The 23,237-nt window shown below is 44.8% G+C and overlaps 2 protein-coding genes across 5 annotated transcripts in view; both read left to right on the forward strand.

The window, feature by feature from the left end:
• LOC120904434 (cytohesin-1) overlaps nt 1–15,547 on the forward strand; it is a 61,409-nt gene extending 45,862 nt beyond the window's left edge. For 3 of the 4 annotated variants that reach the window (XM_040314399.1, XM_040314396.1, XM_040314397.1), the window contains exons 3-11: nt 66–198; nt 2,635–2,733; nt 6,645–6,744; nt 6,833–7,007; nt 8,500–8,586; nt 8,678–8,796; nt 8,874–8,985; nt 9,084–9,333; nt 15,325–15,547. In XM_040314399.1, the coding sequence (XP_040170333.1) occupies nt 66–198; nt 2,635–2,733; nt 6,645–6,744; nt 6,833–7,007; nt 8,500–8,586; nt 8,678–8,796; nt 8,874–8,985; nt 9,084–9,333; nt 15,325–15,437 (1,188 nt within the window). In that variant the 3' untranslated portion in view covers nt 15,438–15,547. Of the gene's footprint in view, nt 1–65; nt 199–2,634; nt 2,734–6,644; nt 6,745–6,832; nt 7,008–8,499; nt 8,587–8,677; nt 8,797–8,873; nt 8,986–9,083; nt 11,834–15,324 lie in introns of those variants that run through there. The other variant, XM_040314398.1, reaches the window with a different exon arrangement.
• Nucleotides 15,548–16,710: 1,163 nt separating this feature from the next.
• LOC120903523 (protein cup-like) lies at nt 16,711–20,691 on the forward strand. Its single transcript, XM_040313004.1, has 3 exons — nt 16,711–17,590; nt 17,968–18,418; nt 18,487–20,691. Exons 1-3 carry the CDS (start codon nt 17,500–17,502, stop codon nt 19,937–19,939), a joined length of 1,995 nt encoding a protein of 664 aa, XP_040168938.1. The 5' UTR covers nt 16,711–17,499; the 3' UTR covers nt 19,940–20,691.
• Nucleotides 20,692–23,237: the final 2,546 nt, after the last annotated feature.

Below are 23,237 nucleotides of genomic sequence, written 5' to 3' on the forward strand. Positions count from 1 at the left end.
AAATATTTCATTTCATTCTACGTTTCTTTTCCAAATAATAATGCATTTGTTTTCCTTTTCCACAGCAAATCAACGATGAGCTGAACGAGGTCGAGTCGGAGATGAAAGCCCACGAAAGCAAGGAAGAGAACAAACATTCCAACAAAGACAAACAGATGGCGCTGGGGCGGAAAAAGTTCAACATGGATCCAAAGAAAGGTATGGATGGAAAGTTTTGTACGCCGAGCGTTGGAAGCTTTTGTTTGGGCGTGTTTCCGCTTTTGTTTTTGTGCGAAAACTTTCGCCCCAGGTGGTTGGCGTTGTTGAGGTGTTTTAGAGGGAGAGAGAGCGCTCAAGGACTTTGGTGCGAGTTTTTCGAGTGAAGAATTTCTAAGGTTCCTCGGGAGTTATGCGTCGTAAATTCATCGTTTTTCCCATTTTTTATAAATTTTAAATATTTTGGTTGATATGTTGAACCTTAAATCGTTCAAATTGTGAAACATTTGGAGCACTTTCGAGCTTGCTGTCTCACAAACCTCTCCAGAAATCCCCAGGACGCTATCATATATCATTATTAAACCAATATCATCTTCCATTTCCAATTACGAAACAATTAAGTGGTACCATCACACACAACTCTTCTTCTGCCGCTCCTGCAACACCCATCGGAAGCATTAATCATTGCGCGCTGCGTGTTGTATCTCAACCCTCCATGTAGAAGTAGTTGGTGTGATATATGCGCGCTCCCTGTTGGGCGTTTCAGATTCCCCACCAGAAGAAGATTCCCCGGTGGTGGTGGTGGTATCCAAGGCTACTTCCGGGGCGCACACAGAAACCATTATCCCTTTGGCAAGAAGTGGCCCTGCCCTTACCCATCCAACACCATCGATGAATGATTGTCTTTATTCGTTTAATTAAATTGTCCGCATCCGTTTCGATGGTGGAGGATGATGGTTCAGGTTCCTTTCCCTCAGTTCAGGTTGAACAAAGCGACATTCGAACCTGTTGCTCCTAAATGGAGCAATTAAGCTTGTACGGCACGGAACATGGTACGGCGGACACTATAGACGAATAGTTTCGGATCGATTCAAACCTGTCGAAGAAGGAGTGTGCTGGGTACCACCGTACACACCGGTCGTGATGGGTGCGTTGCGTTCTGGAGAAGTTGTCAGGAAGAGTTGTTCGACTAGTTTTGCCACTCCGCTCTCTCTCATTCTCCGCTGGACCTGAGATGTGGAGGGGAGATATGTTTGGCGCGTGTACACGACCTTGAAGAACCACTCGGTTCCTTCCCGCCAGCAGGTTTGAAGTGCTTTTTAAAATTAAAAAACCATTCATCATTTCGCCCACTGGTGGTATGCTTGTGTTAGCTGTCAGTGTCGGAAGAAGTATCTTGATGTCGCGCCGGCCGCGAGAGGGTGGTGGTGTGTATTATTGCATCGAGTGGTAAGCCAAGCCGGTTTGTCGCAAGCCAATTCTTACAAATGACGTTCTTCTGACGGGATTCTTCTTAAGAGCTTCTGAAGAGATTCGCTAACTAGTGCCACATTGTCTTTGTTGAACATGCTTTGTGTATGTACAGTGGTTGAACAAATTGATATTTTACGTCATTTTAGAATGACTTCCTATTCAATACATTCTATTGGTGATAGCATTGTTTTAGAATAATTTGTTACTTTTACAGTTTTTTTTAATATCCTGATTGTCCTGACATATTATTTAAAAAAAAAAACGTCATGATCATTTTATTAAGGTTTTGAAATGTTGAAATACAATTAAAAGGGGTCCTACTGACCGACTTAAAATGTCGCGACTAAATGACTGACGAAGAGTTGGTTGCACAAAATGTCACTAAGCCTGAGATGATCACACCAACTCCTTGAGTCTCACCTCTGATCATCACAGTAGAACGCGTGACACTGACATTATTTTGTTTCAGCCAGAATTTGTCATGACTATGTTAGACATTTTACAAAGCTGATCACAGTAAAAAAAGTCATGACATAGTGACTGACCAAGCATTGGTCCCAATAATGTCACGAAGCATGCATTGATCACACCAATCGTTTTGAGTATCATTTCTGATTATCAGAATTGAGTGCGTGACGCTGACATGGATTTTGTTACAGTCAGATTTTTTATGACATTGACAGTGACATTTTGCGGCACTGACTGTACCAATAAGCGTTGTACTTATACTGTACAATTGAGCGTTTTAATTATTACTTCATCATGATCAGGATCATTCAGTATCGCTTTTAGAGTATTTACATCAAATTTTCATTTTTTTTGCTGTTCTAATCTTTGTTAAAGATTCAAATTATAATTTATAATTTATAATTTCAATTATAATCCAACGCGGACATGTTCGGCCTTATAAGGCTTTAGAGACTTAATTCATTACCACGCAACGCAGCTGGATAGTTAAATCCATGGTACGGGGGGATGGTCCATCCTAGGCTTGAACCGATAACGGGCAATAATTATAATTTAAGTTTGGTTAAAATAACCAGTAGCTTTATACGCTTATTCCTTCTTGCACTAAACTCTTTTTTGCCTGCAATGTTGTACTCCATGTTGAAATGAAATATTCAATTTGATAAACTTATACTAACTTTTCTATTTTCTCTCTTTTTTCTCTTTTTGCCATTACAGGAATAGAATTTTTATACGAAAACCAGCTGCTAAGGACGGATCCGCAGGACGTGGCACAGTTCCTATACAAGGGAGAAGGTCTCAACAAAACGGCCATCGGTATGTGCTTACAACATCTCTGTTGTCGGTTGCTGTGTGTTTGTGTGTGTGCGTGCTTTTGCAACTCCGAAACAGAATCGAATGCTAGAAATCATCCATCAAACGGCGCGCACCATCTGCAGACAAACCGGGTCCGATAAATAATGTATATGCCTACCAGGCAGGCAGGGTTATACATTCCAGGCCAGGCAAGAATGCTTGGCGGACAGGAAAGCTGGTGCCAGCGCGACAATTTCACCAGCCGCGCGATACAACACGACGAATGCCATAAATTGGAAGGATTTATTCGAATTCGCCTAGGTGAAGTCATGCAGGGAGGAGATGGGGCGTGTGTGTGTGTGTGCTCCATGTACCGATGTCCATGTGCGCCAGGATATGTTTATGGCGCTTGGGTATAAATATATACATACATACATGTTTTTTGCCTCTTCTCGTACTGTGCTCGGACCCGGTGTTGTGTTACCGGGAAGTAAGCGATCTTTATTGCCATCGTGTGCGTGCGTGTGTAACTCGTTAATCGCAACGAATGCAATTTAATGCATTCGGATCTGTGTATGCGCGTATTTTTGCATTCCTTCCTATCTTCCCCCTTCTTTTTGTCCCTTGCGCGGTGTTTTATTCATTACCGGGCTAATGTCAAATGAGAGTGTTTTTTTTTTGCTCTTCATTCTGACACATCTCCCACGTGTGTACGATTAATCGACGATCCTTGTAATATCGATATCATATCAGACTGCGAGGAGAGTCATCCTGTTCCTGCGTGCAAGTAGCAGTAGTAAATTGGGAAGGGAAGTGCATACTTTTTGGAATTGGATTCAGCGCACCGGATCGGACACTCCATTCGTTTTCGATACCGTAATAAAAGCAAGGGAGTACATTGGGCGGAGAGAGTACGTGTCTGGGGTAAGCTTTACCCGATGATGAGCTCAGATAAAATAATTGCCTTTTTCAATTTGCTCCCTGTCCCCGCACCCGCTTACACACCCACCATCATGCCGCGAACACTCGGTAGCTCAACGCAAAAGGGATGAATTACGGGACCAACCCCCGCGCACACACATCAATTGTTAAACTTTAATTCACAAATTATGCGCTCGAGTTCGTACAGTATTGCAAAAACACAGAAAAAAGAAAAAAACACGTGATGGAGCCCTTTTTTTTTGTTACAACAAACTGCACTTTTTGTCCTCCCCACCATGCTGAAAAGCCTCATACGGGAGGGATTGGGATTGGGAGGATCATACTTATTTCATACGCTAATGATTTTAATCGTAGCAAAGTTTGATGGCAACAGGGAAGATTTATCGTGCGCTGTTTTACTGTCCACCTTCCCCCTCCCCCCACCCCCTCCCCGCCCACTTAACACTCCAAATACACTCGATCGCATCGGATAGATATGGGCAATGTAATGGCATATTAATTAAAATACAGTCCCTCTCTTCCCCTTTCTCGATATGGGCACGTGACATGACACGAGCAGTAAACATAACGAAACAAAAAAAAAAAGAGTCACACTACCGTTAAACAGTCGTTATCAGCCTTTGCTGATCACTAAATGTAGCCATTTTGGGTACAGGGGATGGTGAGTGCATTCAATGCAAATGGGGATTTTTCGTTGTGCAAATGTGGTCGTAAATTCGTCATTCAAACTGCTCACAAAACTTGGTCACACTGATAAGGCCGTGTTTCTGTCTCGTTCTGTGTTCAACTCCAGTATCCATCGGCTTATGCATTCAAAATTACTCATACAATCATTCCAAACGCCTCTCCCAATACAATGTGAGAGGAAAAATACTAGTGGTGGGAGATCGGAATCGGACCTAACTTATTCCGTGTTTGGAATCAATTCCGGGGCCGATTCCGATGCTGGAATCGATTCCGATTGCGGAGTCAATGCCGTAGTTGACTCCGGAGCCGATTCCGCGATCAGAATCGGTTCCGGAAACGAAATTGATCTGGGAATCGCAATTAGCCCCGGAATCCAAATTGACTCCAGAATTGGAATTACCTCCGAAATGAGCATCAGTTACTGAATTGAAATCAGATGTTTCAGAAGCGAAATCAATACGCGAATCTTCATGAAAATGGACCTTGTACTGGTAAATTTTGATTCTACGCGGCTATCAATACGTAGCATCATTTGACCCAAACGCCTATTCTTATGGACCGACTCCGTTTTGAAGCCGATTGTGATTTCGGAGCCGATTCCAATTCCGGAGTCGATTCCGATTCTGGAGCCGATTCCGATTCCGGAACCAACTCTGGAGCCAATTCCGGAGCAGATACCGGAACCAATTCTGGAGCCAATTCCGAAACCAATTCCGGAGCCGATTCCGGAACCAATTCCGGAACCGATTCTGGAACCAATTCCTGAGCTGATTCCGGAATCGATTTCAGAAACTGATTCCGAATCTACTATCCGGTATCGATTCCAGCAAAACTTCGGAGCTACCCTTGATCGATTCCGACAAAAACTTTATTTCAAAAACACTAAAAAATACGCATCGAATAGTTTGCTGTTGCGTTGGAATGCAATTTTACAACTTTTTTCGATTATTACACACGCACGTACGTGTTACATACCTTTGAGTGTCGTCCTGGAACAATGATAAACCACGCATCATAGACCCATGAAAAAAGCGGGCGATTGATGGCACGAAACCTTCCAAAATTGTTATTCCCTATTATTATTATTATTATTATCATTGCGCCTTTTGCAAGGTGATGGGGATGAGTAATTAATAATAACCGCACAATGTTATTTTACACAAATAACCGTACACAAGGGGAGGGGTTTTGAGTTGTGGTATTCGATTTTTAACTTTGCGACACTACCCAACGGGAGCTCCAATAGGGGCCTGATAATGGCAGCGCAGCCCGATAAAAGGTAAACAAAAATAATTAATATCGTGTTGATAAAATGCGATTAAAACACAGTGCCCAATTGTTATGTGTATGTGGTGAGGGTTCGCTTATTTTGTTACACACACACACACACACACACACACACACACACACACACACACACACACACACACACACACACACGCAGAACGTTTGCTGGTGTCGTTTGATTTTCGGGGCGTTCGGGACATGTCCAATGGTGCAGCGCCGGGGTTGTGGTTGTGGTTCCGGATTCTGTGGTTCCGCGTGGAACGTGTCCCGGTGCCCTTTTCTGGGTCGCGCTGACGCTGACCGATGATTGAAAGATGTTTAAAGAACTAAAAGGGGACACACAGTGGGAGGGAGAAATGGTAGGTGCTTCCGCATTTCAATTCCGGTAGCCCCCATGGATGATGCACCACAACCCCAACCTTCTCCCATCGTGTGTGTGTGTGTGTGATGCGTTGTTTTGCGGTCACAGAATGGGTAGTTTGTTATGTTGTGGGCCCATTGCTCGCCCCCATGTGTTGCACCTGATACGGGTACAGCGAGGACAACACCAACGAAGGAAGGCACAATGGTGTCCTGTGCGTAATCACGAAACCATTCTGTACCGGTATCATCACACACACACATACAGAGGGAAGGCAAACAAAAAAGAAGAAAAATACGGAGCAGTGAAACACATTAATTTTCGCGAATGTGATAATTTTCCTCCCCAGCCGACGAGATGAACAATCATCGAACAAGCGAACCCGGACGCCCAAACTGAGCATGGGGGAAATGTAGTATTGGAGGGAAGCTTAAATAGTGTTGCCATTTTAAATCATTCGAATGATGGCAATAAATATTACTGTGTCCTTTTTTTGTGCTCCAAAAACGATATATAAAAATGAAGCTCACTGTGTGAGTGTCCGAAGAGGTAGCACACATTAATGCGATTCGTTTACCGTTTGTGTTTAATTTTAATTTCAATAAAACCGTTTCAATAATGCATTTTTTTCGCTCTCTCTTCCACTGCATTTCAGGCGATTATCTGGGCGAAAAGAACGACTTTAACGAGCAGGTGTTGAAGGCCTTTGTAGAGTTACACGATTTTACGAATCTTATACTGGTGCAAGCTTTAAGGTAAGTTGCGCGCTTATGAAGCCAATACCCGCTGGACACTGTTTCTAATAAAGACTTTTTCTCTCCATTCTCTCGCTCCATTTTGCAGACAATTCCTCTGGTCATTCAGACTGCCCGGCGAGGCGCAGAAGATCGATCGCATGATGGAATGCTTTGCCCAGCGGTACTGCCAGCTCAATCCGGACATCTTCACCAACACGGACACGTGCTACGTGTTGAGCTTTGCCATCATTATGCTCAACACCTCGCTCCACAATCCATCGGTACGTTGGCGTTGGCCCACCATAACGCGACATATCTCGAACAGAAACGGGTCCCTCTTACTCGGGTCGCAACATATTTTTCCCCAACACCCCAACAGTAAATAGGGTTGATCAACGTGTTTTGTGCCATTATTGTTACTGGCACTGGCGTGAAATGCAAAGAAGCGCTTTATATAGCATAGTGCGCAGCGGGTTGGAATTTAATTATCATTCAGCAAAGCTGCTTCTTTACCGATAAAAAACACGAGCAGGGCAGCTTTTTCGCTGAGCGTGGTCATTTCAGGCTAGGTCTACGGGGCGATGATGATGCGGTTCCGGTCGGTGGGTTGGAAAATGTTGCATTATCTCTATCCGGCTGCACAATTACCTATTTGCATCTGCATCGATGCACACACACACGGTTTGCACCCTTGTGTCTGGTATGGGGATACGGATTAGAATTACTTCCTCTCTCTCCTGCTCTCTCTCTCTCTTATAATGATTAACACTAGGGATATTGGTTCTTTATCCGTTTTTGGACACGCTTTTAAATTTAATGTAACATTTCACCTGGCTTATTAGCGCAAGTGAGATTGTTGTACGCTACGGCGACACACGCGTAAATTAATGCCACTTGCTGGTGCTTCCTGGGCAGCAACGGCAACGGCTAATCGAACCGGGCGTTAAAATCTGCACTCTCTGTGTGTGGTTTATAACGTACTCAGCAGCTCGAAAAAGGACATAATACCCTATCGTGATCCTCGCGTGCTTTCGATTGCGGAATTGCTCCGCGTGACCTACTGCGCACTTATTACCTTTGCTTGCTGTATTGCCCTGCTTTGGGATGAGTTCGCTCGTTTCGCTGGTAATTATTTCCGATCTGCCGATTCGGAACTGATTTAAAACCGGCTCCCCGCGCGCGTTACTTGGTGCAGTTGCTGCTGCTGCAGCTGCCAGATCGTTGTTACTAGGTCGTTTATCACGCAATCCACTGCCCGGTCGGTAGGCAAGATCAAAGAGGAATTGCAGCAGGTGTAGTATAGGTTGTTTTTTGTTTTGTAGAGCTGGCTGAATTTGACCAAAAACACGGTGTAGAAGCCGTTTAGCTAAATTACAGCACATTGCTCAATGAGTTTGTCAGTCGCACGTGTAAGCTAATCAATGCTATCATCATCGCTCGATTGCATCGCGTATCAACTAATCAGATTGCAACGGTGATGGTTGCAGGTGGGAGGGGGTTGCATAATGGAGGTCAGCGAGCCAGATGCAGCGTAGGATATCGACTTCAAATGAAACTCATCCTTTGATGTGTATATTGGGGGGAAAGGGTCGATGTAATTTGTGAACCATGTGTGTGTGCTGGAATGCGCGCAGTGTGGTTTCGCCTTCAACGCAACAGTCCCCGTGCAATTGCATACTTTCGTTCGATGCGTGTGCCGCGAATGAAATGAGTCGTGGAATGCCTTTTGCTTCGCTTTTTATTGATTTGTCCTCTCTTTTTGTATTTTTGCAGGTAAAAGAGAAGCCCACGGTTGAACAGTTCATTTCCATGAACCGTGGTATCAACAATGGAGGCGATTTGCCGCGCGAACTGTTAGAGGTTGGTACAGCAGTACACTGTATACTGGATCAATGGTTTTCAATTGTTTATTTTTTTTTTTTTGTTATCTCCTTTTCGCCCGTTGCATTAGTCCCTGTACGAGTCGATACGAGCTGAACCGTTTAAAATACCTCAGGACGATGGGAACGATCTGATGCACACCTTCTTCAACCCGGACAAGGAGGGCTGGCTGTGGAAGCAGGGCGGAAGGTAATGCAATTAACGGTCATATAATTGAACCATCGTTTACTAATGCCCTCTAAATTTTTCTCCTTGCCCCGCCACAGATACAAATCGTGGAAACGAAGATGGTTTATCCTGAACGATAACTGTCTGTACTACTTCGAGTACACCACCGACAAGGAGCCGAGAGGGATCATTCCATTGGAAAACATTGCGGTAGGTCAACACAATCCAACATTTCACACTTGCTCATCCTATTAATTAAACCCCCCCCATGTACTCTATTTCCTATTCCTTTCTCCAAAACGCTGCAGGTGCGCGAGGTAACGGACCGGAGCAAACCGCACTGCTTCGAGCTGCACGCCAGCGGCGGGGCCGACATCATCAAGGCGTGCAAAACCGACAGCGAGGGTAAGGTGGTGGAAGGTAAGCACACCGTCTACCGGATGTCGGCCGCGACCGAGGAGGAGCAGCAGGAGTGGATCACCCGCCTGAACCAGTCGATCAGCCACAACCCGTTCCACGACATTCTAGTACAAAGGAAAAAGAAAGCCCTGGCCAAAAGTTAGTTAGCACTGTCCTGTTTGAAGAACTAAAACAAACAACAACAACAAATGCCCCCAATACCCGAATGAAAATGAAAACAAAAACCACTCCCTCCACTCCTTCACTTCCCGTCCCACCCCAATCTTCAAAATCAATCAGAATGCAGGCGCTAAACACACACACATTTAAAGGCATAGAAAACGAATTGTGAAATCAATCTAAAAACAAACACAAAACAATGCCCGCAAATGTTCTCATCCGCCACTGTTCCATTAAGTTGCGATCGAAGAGGCAAAATTTAATGTAAAAAAACAAGCAATCAGAGAGAAAGGGGTAGATTGAAATAGGGTTTCTTCTTCAGAAACCGATCGTCAGCCAACGAAAACTCTCTAAATGCGTTGTAGAGATCAAACTGATGGTCCCGTGGAAGATGTTAACATTGTTCCATACCGCCAAAAGCGTTAAATTTAAACTAACAATTCATTCTCACGGACGGCATATGAAGAAAATTAGGAAAAAGAGAGAGAGAGATAGAGAAAAAAAATCAAACGAAAAAAAAACCCCGTTCAGGCAACCATCCAACATGCATCGGCTGCGCATACGATCGTGCTTTTCTTTCCATTAACTGCTTATACTGCTCCTGCTCCCCAAATGCGGCCCATGATGGGGGAGAAAGCCAAATCATCTGCTTGTTCGTGTGTTTATGTTGCGTTTTGTGTGTGGCTAGCGAGTGATAATACCCCGACATCATTTGTGGCCATGTGTGTGTGTGTGCGTGCGTACGTGTGCTACCGCTCTGTGCTGCTGTAACCTCTGTAAGCTGGTTCCCTGTGTGGGACCAGCACAACTGGTGTGCGTGTGCGGTGGGATGGGATGGTTCCTATCTGTTTTGATTAATTGTTTGTTCGTTTCGAGCGTTAGGTTAAGTTAGTTCGATGAAAAAGTTAGTTAAATTCCGGTTCAAGTGCGCTTTTGATGTAAGTGAAGGGAGAAGATACTAGGGGTCCACACGCCGTCCCACGTTTAGATTCCATTGTCGTTGCTGCCGTTGCGTTCTGTTTAGATTAATTCGCTCCCCCATTTCGTTTGGTGTGGCGGCTTCGGTTCGTGGGCGCTTGGGGAGGCAGGGAAATGAATGCTCCCCCCCCACAACTGTTCGTATGAGCCTTTTTGCAACGGTGCATTCCCAGCCCGGTGGAATGTGTGTTTTAATTTGTGTTAGGTCAGTATTTCCGCTGCCGTGTCCTCGTGGTGGCAATCCCGTTGCTTTGCTGCTGCCTCCATTCTCACAGTCAGTCGATCGTTGGAGGTTGTTAAAGCAGCAGGTGAAGGATAGGAGAAAATAAGCGGAAAATGCGTAGTATGTTTAGGTAAACGGCGACAGTGATCCAACCGTTGGATCGTAACTGTGATCATGAATGGATAGCGTTAGAAAGAGAGAGAGAGAGCGAGCCACGTGAAAATGCTTCTTTTTGCGCAATATAGGAACAATGCATGGACAAAACCACTCTACTACATTGTAAATATACATATACAGTCAGCTAGCTAACCGTTATTGAAATGAGCTTTTTTGAGTGGTTGAGCTTTGGAGGGGTCAATTTGTTTAGTTCCATTGTCTCCAACCAGATCTTGTCCCCTTTCACTGGTGTTGAGTGTTAAGTTGATTGCTAATTTACTCCTTAAATTTCGAACATAAATCGTGCGTGGCAGAACAACACAAAGCATCTATGCTGATGATGCCCAATGAAACAATGAACCCCAAACGTGTGTGTGATGTAGGTGTGTAATATATAAAACTATAAGGTAGAAAGGAGTGCCGCAACCACAGCATCATAAGTAAGGATTGCCTGCAAGGCAGTATTTTACAATCCCACACCTCCTCAACAACGCCTCGGTTCTCTCTGGCACGTTGTTCCCCCTTTTTTCACACGCACCTTTTGCCCACTTTCGCGTTACCGCGTTTCCTTATTTATAGACACCGACGCCTCCACCGACCAGTGAACACACGCATAGTCCTCCCAGTCCTCCCACCGAGACACTGCTGCACCCCCCGTAAAGCTCCCTTTCCTCCTCGTGGTGTGTAATTGTAACTATCCCTATTTAACTCGCGCATACTCTCTTCCACTCATACAAACACTGTACAACCGCCCTGTTTGTGTCAACTGCTCTGGCCTCTCTTGGCGGCATTGAGCTTTATAAAGCAGCACCACAAGAGGAAGCGGGAGAGCTTCCTTTATACTACATACGCAATCACCATTATAATTGTACGGGAAAAGGACCGAAAGGTAGGGATAAAATAGGGAAGAGTTAATATGGAACAGGGGACAATGAGGATAAAAACAAAGCTAAAAAAAGGAAAGTGATTTTAGGGAGGACGATACTAACTGATGATGATAATGCGGACGGTGTGTGGTGTTGTAGGCTAAATTTATATAGCGCGCCTGTAGTTGTAATCATGGTACTGAACACACATTATAATAAGGTTTGGAAACAAGAAGAATGGAGTGTAAAAGAATAAGTGCGTGTTTTTGTTTGTATTTTTTTAAAATAATTGTTGTAAAATAGTGGTGGTTGCCGTATATTTTGTTTATAAGTAAGTGCAACCACTAGAGAAAGAACATGACATTTTTGCCGTAGCTTTGGGAGGTTCATTCGCATGGGCGTATTTCAGCTGAAACTGTACAGCCACTAGGCTTTAATACCGGTGGCATTCTTTTATTTTTGTTTTTAGAGGGCTTTTCAAAAGCTCATGTTAATTCGTCGAAACTGTGAAAGTTAATTTGCACAACCCCCGACTGATGGGGATTCGGTGTTACGAATCTCATCAATTGCAATTCCGCTGACGGTGTGCTCCTGTTATACTCTATTTGTTCTGTTTCCTTTTTTCTTTTTCCCACTTCCGGAATCATCTCGGACCCCATGCATGAAAAAATCATTTCACACGTCAGCTGATGAAAATTGGAAGCATTCCAATGTATCCATCCGCTCCCTTAACAGCAGCAGTTGGACGGGAGAGAGAATGAGTGAAAAAAAGTCGAATAATACGATAATAAATAGGAGCGATGAGGGTTCGATCGCTTGATAATGATGATTGAAATTCGATAATAAAAAAAAACACGGGCGGAAGCATAAATAATGACTACAAAAACTGCTCGCTCTCTCTCAGCGCTTCGGAATCGTTAACGGGATGGGTCGCGATGGTGGACCAAAGCGTGTTGCATCGATTGTGCACTGTGTGGCGCAAATCCTGCTGATGAGGTCTGGCCTGTTAGTTTCGGCTTTTTTGTGTGTGTTTTCTTCACTCGGGGAAAAACTATAATAACGAAATAAAATTTCCCCTTTTTCCGGTGTACTATACCCCCAACGGCGGCCACACTAGTGAGGCTCACACTGCCCGTGGCACAATTAAAATGATATTTAAAACCGTCTCCTGCCCCGCAGCGTGGCAGAGCAGTAGTTGGTGGTGGTAGTGGCCAAGCGGTGGCTGTATATGAATTAATTCAATTTAAATTGATTTTCATCTGGTTTTGTGTCGATTCGATTTTCGCAAATCTCACACACGGTTCCCCGATCGTTACTGGCATGGCATGGCATGGCTGGCTATCGGTTCTCGTATGCAGAGAAGCGGATCCGGCTCCCCTTTTCATCGCACTTTACCAATATGTATCTGTTACTCATTTTATTATTTATTTTGCTTTTCTGCACGATAAAACCATCCACTCGGTTAACTCTCTCTGTCTCTCTGTGTCCTCTTTTTTGTCCCAAACAATCAAACGCTTTTGCTTTTGGATTGGGGGGTGCTCAGGGTGTCGTCGCCTTGCAGCAGCAGCGATACGATACGATACTATTGACCCAGTTCGGGAGTGCGTGCGAGTTGGACTTTCGGATTCTCTCTATTTGTCATCCAAACTTTGGGCCAGCTCTTTTTTCGCCATTTTTTTGCGCAGTTAGTTTACGCAGCGGTACAATTAGTGTATGGCGTGTAGTTTGTGTAAATCATAGAGTAAAACGGAGATGAAACTCGGCTTTATTTTATCGCCATGAGTTATGGGCGTGTTGTGTTGTGAGTGCTGCACACAATTAAAACACTGGTTTTGTTTTTGAGTGTGATTGTAGTTCATGTTCGAGTTACTACTGGTAGTGATTATTTCACTTCTATTTTCTTTTTGTGTTGTAGCGTTTGGTTTGTTACTTCTAGTCAGATTGCACAATTTGTCTATCGTTTTATTGCATTTCATATATATTTATGCAAGAGATTTAGAGAGAAAGATGAGTTGAGCTGTGGAGAGTGTAATAAAAATAAGCTTCATCGTATTTATTTTATTTGAAACTGTTAGGCCGGATCAGCTTGTAGGCAATAACAACGACATGAATGGTGCTATGTTGTTAGTGTTTCTCATCATGATTAGCATATTTTTTTAATGGAAATTTGTAAAGTTCACACAACATTGAGTATTCAAAATAGTTTAGAAGCAATTAATTTCAAAATAAATTACCTTCCGAATAAAGATCTCCGAACAATAGTTAAAAGTTCGCAGGTTTTTTAAATCACGTTGTTAATAAAGCATATTGTTCCTTATGGAAAGAAGTAAAACAGACTAGAAAAGGAAAGTATAAAACGAAAAACGAGACAAGATGCAACAATTAAACATAAAAAATAGACAGGAAAACAAACAATTGAAAGTACCAACGAATGTAGAAAAGGAAAGGAATAAGCTAAACAAGTTAAAAGTAAGAAAAATGGTTTTAAAGTGCAATGATTTAAAGAAATAATAGAATAATTTACAGAAAAAGCTTATATTTTCAATGTAAGTTTGTAAGTTGTGATCATTTTACTAAGGGGAATGCTGACAGTACACCAAAACCTCAATCACAACATGTAAACTTGAGTTGCAAATGAAAGGAAGATGAGATGAGTAGGGATTAAAGTTGTTTTAAAATAAGATGAAAAAAGCCAAACAGAGGAGTTACATATTATTACTTTTCCACCATACAGCATATACTGCCATCTCATAATCAAACGAGCATAGTACACCACCTACTCCACCGTATACTACCACTACTCCACTACTTAAAGCAAAGGTAGAGATGTACCCTCCACTATAGGACCAGTACTGTGCATTTCTATGATACTATTGTGTACTTGTTATTTTGAAGTGCAAGTGTAAAATTGTGGAGAAAAAAACAAGAAAGAAAAAGGCATATGATAAACACCATAACCCGTGGAAATTTTGTACCAATAATCGGAACTACTGTTTGTGTGTTTCATTGTTTTGTATCACAGGTTTTAATCCCGAATCGAATCATTTATCCGTTATTTTCCGTTGACTAATACAAATCAAACATTTGCGGTTCTGAAATTGCGCTTCGTGAAATGTGGCTTAAAAATCAATAATTCAAACTAACTCACTGGCAACGCCATGCTCATTTCCGTGTTTGTGTTTGTCACCTAACAACAACATAATAATAGTGTATCATTTCCGGGCACATGTTGGCCGAGGTGGTTTGTTGCCTTTGTGCTTGTTGAATTGAAGTATGCCCAAACGTCCAAAATCAGACCCACCTGTTGCTGCTGGCTGTTGTAATACGATTAGTGAAGGGGGATAGATTGTACCTGCACTGATATAGTTAGTGCATATCGTTGGTTTAATGATGATCAAAGCTCTCAAAGGGTATCATCGGCTGTTTTGCTGCTTGATTAATTTTGCTGCATGAGTGAACGATAAACATTCCAATTTGCAGATTCCAATTTCAGTTTGAAGTATGTTGTGTGAAGTTCTTTGAAATAGCATCAATTGTATTGGCTTTTTTATTTGATTTGATTTACAATTCATAAAATTGCTAATAAAAAACAACAGCCGATCAAACACTCATTTAGTAGCTTTTAGCTTCATCAAGCGCAATTCCCTGAAATTACTCTAAAGTGTGACATTGACTTTGTGTTGAATTCTGGTGCCGTGCTGAGGAGTTCAACATGTTAATTTCCTCCGTTTTTTTCCACCCCTTCAGACTCGTTCGCTACCTTTATTGAGTGGTTCAGCTGTGGACTGTTCTGTGCCGGTAGTGGAACGCTTCAACGTCAGCACACGACCGTCAACGAGTATCAGCTGATGCCGGTTTAGTGTGATTCGTGTTTTCACACAACGCCAAGCGGCTTTAATCCAGACGGGGCCAACAAAAATTGTGATAAAAACCGAATAAAGACAATACATATTAGCATTTAAAATAAAAACTGATTTGTGCGTATTGTTCCGAATGGTTTTGACATGCGAAAGGTAAGTTTGTGTAATAATATTTGATGACATGATTTGTTATCAGTATTGCAGTGTTACAAACGCATGCTTTTTAATTGAACTATAAGCCATTTATCGAGCGTTCAACTAAAAAGTATACCTATTAAAAGGCGTTCAACTATTGAATTCTGACTGTATGTACTGTGATCCGTGCCATGATTGAGATGAATCCTGATGCATTTTTATTCATATTCAGAACTGGCATGGATTTTTGAGCAGTTCTAGGACTGTTCGGGATTGGTTCCAGAAACGGTGTGGGTTTGCAATCAGTTTCAGATATGGTGTGGATTTGTGGTCAATCTTGGGACCGATAAGTGTTCGGGATCAGTTACAAGACCCTTAAGGGTTCATAATGTATTCCAGAATCGGGTTGGGTTTAGCATTAGTTCCAAAATTGGTATGGGTTCAGGATAAGATCCAAGGCCGATATGGTTTCAAATAAATTTCAAGACCTGCATGAGATCCGGATCAATATGAGTTCTTGATCAGTTTCAGATTTGGTATGGCTTATGGATAGGTTGAATGTGCAACTGGAGTGATGTAGCATCAGGACCAATTCAAAGGATTTCATAGGTTTAAAATAATTTCCAGTACTTGAAAGGGATCTGCATCTGTTTCTCTTGAGCGCTTCTCAGAATTAATAGGCACCTAAGAATCGTGTTGTATTAAAAAAAATGCTGGCTCTCAGGAGCTATTGTCATATGTAGAGTTGTAGCAAGTCTAAATTAACTACCATTAGCAAATAACTTTTTTGTTCAAAATTGTTTTTTTATAACTTCATAACTTTTTTCAAGCATTTCCAACGTAATTCAATGTTTCAAAAGAGATTTGATCATAATAGCGTTAGAATTCGTTTGAAGGATAAACCTGAAATCAAATCACAGTATGAACCTGTTGAACCAAATCCAATAAGAAACGCGATTCCAATAGTTCCGAGTTTATCCGCACATCCCCACATCCTTGGATCGCATTCGATCCGTTCGCACCATCACTGCTTTGGAGCAGATCACCTCTCTCCCATCTTCTCTCTCAATTTCTTTCTCTCTCTCTCCGACGGGCTAAAAACATCGCCAAAAAAGCCAATTTGATAATGTTGTTGCGCCACCCGAACGCTGCCAATTCTGTCAGTAGCCTTCCTCAGGAGTAGTTGATATTTAAAGTTGTGTTTAAGTTAAAGTTACGCCTGCCCAAGAAAGCAGCACGTTTTTCAATTTCCGCGACGTCGCGCTAAAGTGTTTTCCCGACCCTTTTCTTCCCGTATTTTTTTCCTTCCCACACCCACCCATATTTAAAAAGCTTTCGCTTTCCTGTGAACGCGCCAAAACACCTGAAAAGTCCTCCTAAAACGGTGCAGATAATTTTTTACCAAAACCGATTTGCACGTTCTCACGGGACGTGCGCTTCATCTTGCGTTTTTTTTCACATCGAAAGAAGAGTGTGTGGTGAGAGTGTGGTGTTGTGAGCCAGAAAGCAGCAGCAGCAGCACACGCCTTTCGCTTTCTTTCGGCGGTGTGTTATAAAAAAGGACCAGATTTTAAACTGTTTTTTTAATAATCTCGTAAAGAAGTAGTATAGCGAAAGAGAAAAGAGAGTTGAAAAAGAACTAAAACACAGGGCAACAAGAAGCCATATTTCGGAGTTGCGCCATTTTGTATTAAAAATTGCGATCGCAGCACGCGCAGAGTTCGTTCAACTTGCTCTACTCCTGCGCCCCAGTACAAAGCGCGCGCGCGTGTGTGTGTACGTGTTTGGAGTTGCGTAGGGCAACGAGTATTAGAAGGAAGACTTGCTGCCCATTACAAGGTACGCTCTACCCCACACCACTACTACAGCAACAGAAGGCACATCAAGTGGACACAAAGCGCGCCCTATACATACACGCAACACGGGTATGATGAAATTCGTAAATTCGGACACGACGACCAAGTCGTTGCGGCACGGTGAACAATATGAAAATTGTTCAGAGATGCTTATCGAACCAGGTTAGTTGTTTTTTTTTTGTTGTTTTTTCTGTCCTTGGCTGCTGTGATGTGTCGTCTTTACTCTAATGTCCCCCCCACACATCTGTATTGTTTGATTGTATTGTGTGCGTCTACTCTGTCCTACCTTGTATGCTGTTTGTGTATGTATGAGCGAGAAAAAGAAAGAGCATGTTGGTGAAACGGTACAATGAGTGTAGAAGAAGACGGGTATAGTAGTATGCGTGGTGGCAGTAGTAGTGAGATGCTGCGATTTCTTTCCCTTTTTGCGTGTAAGTACACGGGACGCGCGTTACCTGTCCCAGCAAAAAAAGGGCCGCCATTTTAACCACAGCGCATTCTTGTTTTTTTGCCCATTGGGGCATATCCAATTCCCCTAGATATGACATCGCTCGAAGAGCTGGATCCGGCTATCCTGAGCTGCGGCCTGCCCGCCATCGTACTGAACGCGGAGGATTCGGCGGCATCAGCGTCGGCGGTGGCTGTGCCAACAACGACAACAACGACGATGACGACGAGAAGGACGATGCGGCCGTCGCTGATGGCCTCGTTCGCCACTGTTGGTGCCGGCGCGAACGTGATCCGCTACACGGTGGCCCATCTGCTGGCGCTCCGGAAGAGTCCGTTCGCGCATCGGCGCCCGGCCGCTATCGATGAGCCGCGCACGGCCCAATATCCGATCTGGAGCCGTACCGGCTTTAACCACCAGCCGGACCGGGTGCGCCGGGTAAGCGGGGGTGGTGGTGGCGGCGGCGGCGACGAGGATCTGAGCGGTGCGTACGGTCGGAAAGGGAACGATCGTCAACGCGACAATGGCTACAATCCGCCAAGGTAAGGTGTTGTACGTGTGATAAATGTCTGTTTCTTCCACTCTAATTCACGCTTCCAATAATTGCCAGATTTCGACGTAATCATGAGTTTAGCAACCGGAACCATCACGTGATCGTGAAGAGCTACAGTGGCGCTGCGGGGGGCGATCCCTGCACCGGTGGAGGCCATCCGCTGGGCGGTGGTGGTGGTGGTGTTGGTGGTGCGATGCGTCTGCAGGACACGATCATCGAGGAGGAACCGGAATGGGTGGCGGCCGGTCCCACCTCCCGTCTCGATACGATCGAGCTGCGCGGGTTCGACGAGGACATGAGCCGCAACGTGGCGGAATCGCTCAAGACGTCGCCGGTCGGTGTGAAGACGCGCGGCGCCTTCTTCGACGAGCTGCTGCACTACGAACACGTGCATCCGAAGCACGGCGGCGGTGCCAAGCACGATCTGTCCGGCGGTCCGGGTGACGGGGAGAGTGTCGTATCGCACTCGAACAATGGGTCACCACCGCCGGCACGCAGCACACCGACGAAGGGTGATATGAACAACAACAGCATGGTGGGACATGGTGCCCACGGCCGGAAGGCATCCGGGGGCGGCAGCAGCGGTGCAGCAGGATGTTCCTCCTCCGGTGTGAACGTTTCCAACTTTGAGGAGCTGATGAAGTTCGACTCGATCCTGGGCGATTCGGGCGACTCGAACAGCAGCTCCCGGTTCAGCAAATACTATCGCCGAGGAAGCGGCGTTTCGGCCGGATCGTCCGGTGCGGGAGGACATCACTACCAGCATCACTATCCCGGACAGCAGCAGCAGCAGCAGCAGCAGCATCATCACGTTCGTTTCGCACTGGAACGGAACACCCATCACTACAACAACGGACATCAGCAGCAGCAGCACCGGCAGGCCGGTTCGGGTCGTTTACCGCTGTCGGCCCTCCAGCATCCACCCGCCGGGACGGGCGAACCGTTCTTCCCGGGTGGCGCGTCATCCACCGCACCGAACGCTGGCGATGCAAAGTCCTTCCAGCGGCTGCTGGAAATGCTGGCCGCCCAGAACCAGCGCATGAACCAACAGCACCAGCAGCAGTACCTGCTGCAGCTGCTGCAAAACTGCCAGGAGACGGAAACGCTGCGCCAGATGCTGATGAAGAAGTGTACGCTCGACAATGCGGGACAGCAGCGCATACCGACGCAGGCCGAGCTGCAGCAGCACACGCAATCGATCATGAAGCAGGCGCTGCTGCGCAAGAAGATTGCCGAGCAGAGCCGGTACCTGCTGGAGCAGCAGCAGCAGAACGGGCAGGAACCGATCCCGGCTGTACAGCAGCTGATACAATCGATCTGCCCGAATGTGCAGCGCAGCCTGTCCGTGCTGGCGGCGGGCAGCGGATCCGGGCAGCATGGCACTGGAGCGGTCGAACATCAGGCCGCTGCTGCTGGTGGTGGTAGAAGCGATCCGGGGGCAGTTGGTGGTGGCGCTGTTTATGCAGGCGGCAATCGGGCACCGATGAGAGCCCCCCACAGACGTTTCTAACGTTCTTAGCGTGTGGCGTGTGTTTTGCAAATGGTTTTTCCTATCCTCTTTCCTGCTCGGGAAGAGATATTTTGCATTTGAATTTTATATCATTTTCATTCGATTTCATTTCATTTCCTTCACACAGACACACTAACACGCACATTCAAGCAAAAGGCATACATGCTATTTCATTTAATTTTTCGATCGTTGAATTAATGCTTCTTTTATGCAGTATAATACTTCATTTACTCCTCTCACATTGCTTGTCCTTTGTATTGTGTGTGTGTGTTGGGTGCAGTGTGATTTGTGTGTGTATGTACTGAAACCCAGTCTGGGGAAAAAAGATCACGTTTTCACGCCGTTTCCCACCATGTTTTGTGGAGGAAAACAGCTCCGGTTGCTTAAGTATTGCTTCGTGCATTGCATAAGGACTAATTTCGCCGAGTTGTCCGATAATTATTAAGAGTGCAAGGGAAAACGAGGAAACTATTGTGACCCAGCCAGTTAAACAATTTATATATGATAACCGAGACGCGCCTTTGTTACAAACAAAACACGCTACAAATGTCGTCGCCCAGTGCGTGGGCCGGGGTCCCGCTTATCGATCGCCTACCACCGGGTTCCGGGTGCAATATTTTAATGTATTATTTTTCACTGTCTTACCTATTATTTCTATTCTTCGACATTCGGTTCGGGCAACCGGCTGCTGGTTAGGCAGAGAACCCCCTGTCAATATATAGAATCCATTATTGTTCCTTCCTTTAATCGCATTCGGATGATTTTTTTTTAAATTTTTTTCTGTGTGCAAACTGAGAAATGTACGTTGTGTATTGTTGTGTCTATTCTCTTAGTTAAAGTGTAGTGTTTTGGGGTTTTTTTCTGTAGTTTTTATTATTATTTTAAATGTTTTTTCTCTTATTAAAATAAAATTGACTCATTGTGTTGATGATTAATATAGAATGTCGTTACCCGTTAATCGTTTAGAAATTCTGAAGAAAGGTTTATTTTATCAGAGACAAAAGAAGATGAATGCGGAGTGTAAAAATACATTTAGAGGTAAGAGCATAAGAATCATAATCCGTCATTCCTTTAAAAAAATCCTTAAATTTTTGTTAAAAATGAGTAGCTTGCCACTAAAGATGGCTAATTCCGATTACGGCTCATGAATCTGGAAAGAATCTCCGACGTGAATCAATGAGTATATCACATAAGAAAGCACGATTCGATTTCGATCTAAACAAAATATCGTTCGAAAATCGACTCAAATTAGGCATTGTATGCGATTTGTCAAATTCGGTGGAAGAAACTCTTCTGGTTAGTGGTAATGCTTTTAATCGATTTTGTACATGTATTCATTTAATAATTTATTAAAACAGTTCTATGAAATTGTCCAAATATATTTACAGGGTATTTCTCAGGATTTTTTGTCCCGTTCTCGTAATTTGTTGGGTCTAACGATTTATTCATCCTTTGTCATATATTTCTGGATTACAAATTGTTGGAATCATTCAATTGGATATCAATACAAGTATTCCCCGATATACGCTATTAATGCGTATCGAAGGCAAATCGCATATATCGGATATCAAGATTTTCAGTGAAATTACCAGCTTAGCCACTAAATTAGCTATCTGATCTGATTCCAACTAAGGATAACACTTTTGTAACTTTAATAATAGTTTTTAAAATAGCGTAAATCGATTATGTCGTATATACCTGATTACCAATCCTGTACAATTTAACAAAAAAAAACCCTTGGAAAAAAACTATGGGAAGCACCTAAAAAATGTTGAGAATCAATCAAAACACCTTGGGAATCCCTGCAAGATAACCTTCAAGGTGAATATTTTGTTGAGAAACTTGTCTGATTGGTTCATTGAAATTGATCAATATTTGAACAAAAAAAAAAAAAACAGCTGAAATTCAAATTATTGAAGGAAGCTTAATGACATGTATTATAATGTAAATATGGATGACCACGACATTGCTTTTGTTGTGGGCAGCCGTGCCGACCCCTGGACTTGCCGTGGCAGTTGCGCTGCCACCGGTCAACGTCCAGGAGGACGACAGTGTACACGCACACTGTCGCACACACTAAGCAGCGCAAGGCTTAGTGTGTGCCGAGCGCCATACAGGCAGAGTGTGTTAGCGAGCCGATCGAGCAGGAGCTCTCGGCAGGGGCGCTCGGTGCGGCTGGTGCGCGGCCACCGCACTTGCGGTTTTAAAGTGTTAATTGTTTGTTCATTGTGTCTTTTATTTATATATGTTCGTTTATAAGTGTTTTAATAAAAGCAAAAGTGTCAAACACAACAGTGGCGACGAGGATGGGATCCTCCTGCGTAAGGGGGATCCCAACGAGAACCCGCGGACGCCATCGCGATCGGGCCCATCTCGTTTTTGCTGCATCATCGCAGCGGCCATCGCGATGGCACGGTTCCCTGTGCTTTTGGGATACCGCGGAACATCGGGCCGCCACCGCCGCCAACACCGAGGCCCCGGCTGCCGTCCCATCATTGGCGACCACAGGGGCAGCCGAACACACACTCTCGGCGACATGGAAGGTCGTCGGGCTGCAGCCCCAGCAACGCCAGCAGCACCACAGGCGAGGCAGCTTTCCGCCTTGCTGCTGGAACATCGGATGAGGGTCATTCCATCCAGGCTGCAGCCCGCAGCTTCATCGGGCGAGGACACATTCCGCCCAGCAGCAGTGCAAGGATCCATCGGCGACGAGCAATACCGCCGGCTCGAGCTCAGCACATCATCGGCGAGGCAGCAATTCCGCCGCGGCTCGATCCCTGCCTCTAATCACGGCGACGTAACATTCCGCCTCGGCAGCACAATATGGATCGGCAACGCAAAAGTTGCATCGGCTGCATCACAGCAGCCCCACATCGGCGCGAACGCATTCCGCCAGCTGCAGCAGTAGCAGCACAGCAACCGGACGGGCGAGGTGCCATGCCGCCCCAGCTGCAGCCACCGTTTCCAGATGGGTAAGGACATATGTCACCCTGGCTGCCGCACAGTGTCCGGAAGGGCGAAATCATATTTCGCGCTGGCTGTAGTTGAACAGGCGTCGCCAATTGCGCCTCGGCTACAGCCACAGTGTCTAGAGGGGACGAGGTAGCATACCGTCCCGGCTGCAGTCGAACGGGCGTCGCCAATTGCGCCCCGACTGCAGCCACAGTACAAAAGAAGGGCGATGAGCCAAAGCATCGTAGGAGGGCGAGGAACCATGCCGCCCGAGTATTTTCATCTCTGCCGCCCGTCATCGGAAAAAAAATACATCGCTGCTGCCCTGGGGCAAGGATCATCACCA

Source organism: Anopheles arabiensis, chromosome 3, assembly GCF_016920715.1.
Source record: "Anopheles arabiensis isolate DONGOLA chromosome 3, AaraD3, whole genome shotgun sequence".
NCBI classification, from domain to species: Eukaryota; Metazoa; Arthropoda; class Insecta; order Diptera; family Culicidae; genus Anopheles; species Anopheles arabiensis.

Excerpts from the sequence above, each read along its gene's own strand:
- LOC120903523 (XM_040313004.1), top strand. The coding sequence starts at position 17,500 with ATGATGAAATTCGTAAATTCGGACACGACGACCAAGTCGTTGCGGCAC. Across the intron at positions 17,591-17,967 it reads AGAGATGCTTATCGAACCAG|ATATGACATCGCTCGAAGAG; the intron begins GTTAGTTGTTTT and ends CAATTCCCCTAG. Across the intron at positions 18,419-18,486 it reads AATGGCTACAATCCGCCAAG|ATTTCGACGTAATCATGAGT; the intron begins GTAAGGTGTTGT and ends AATAATTGCCAG.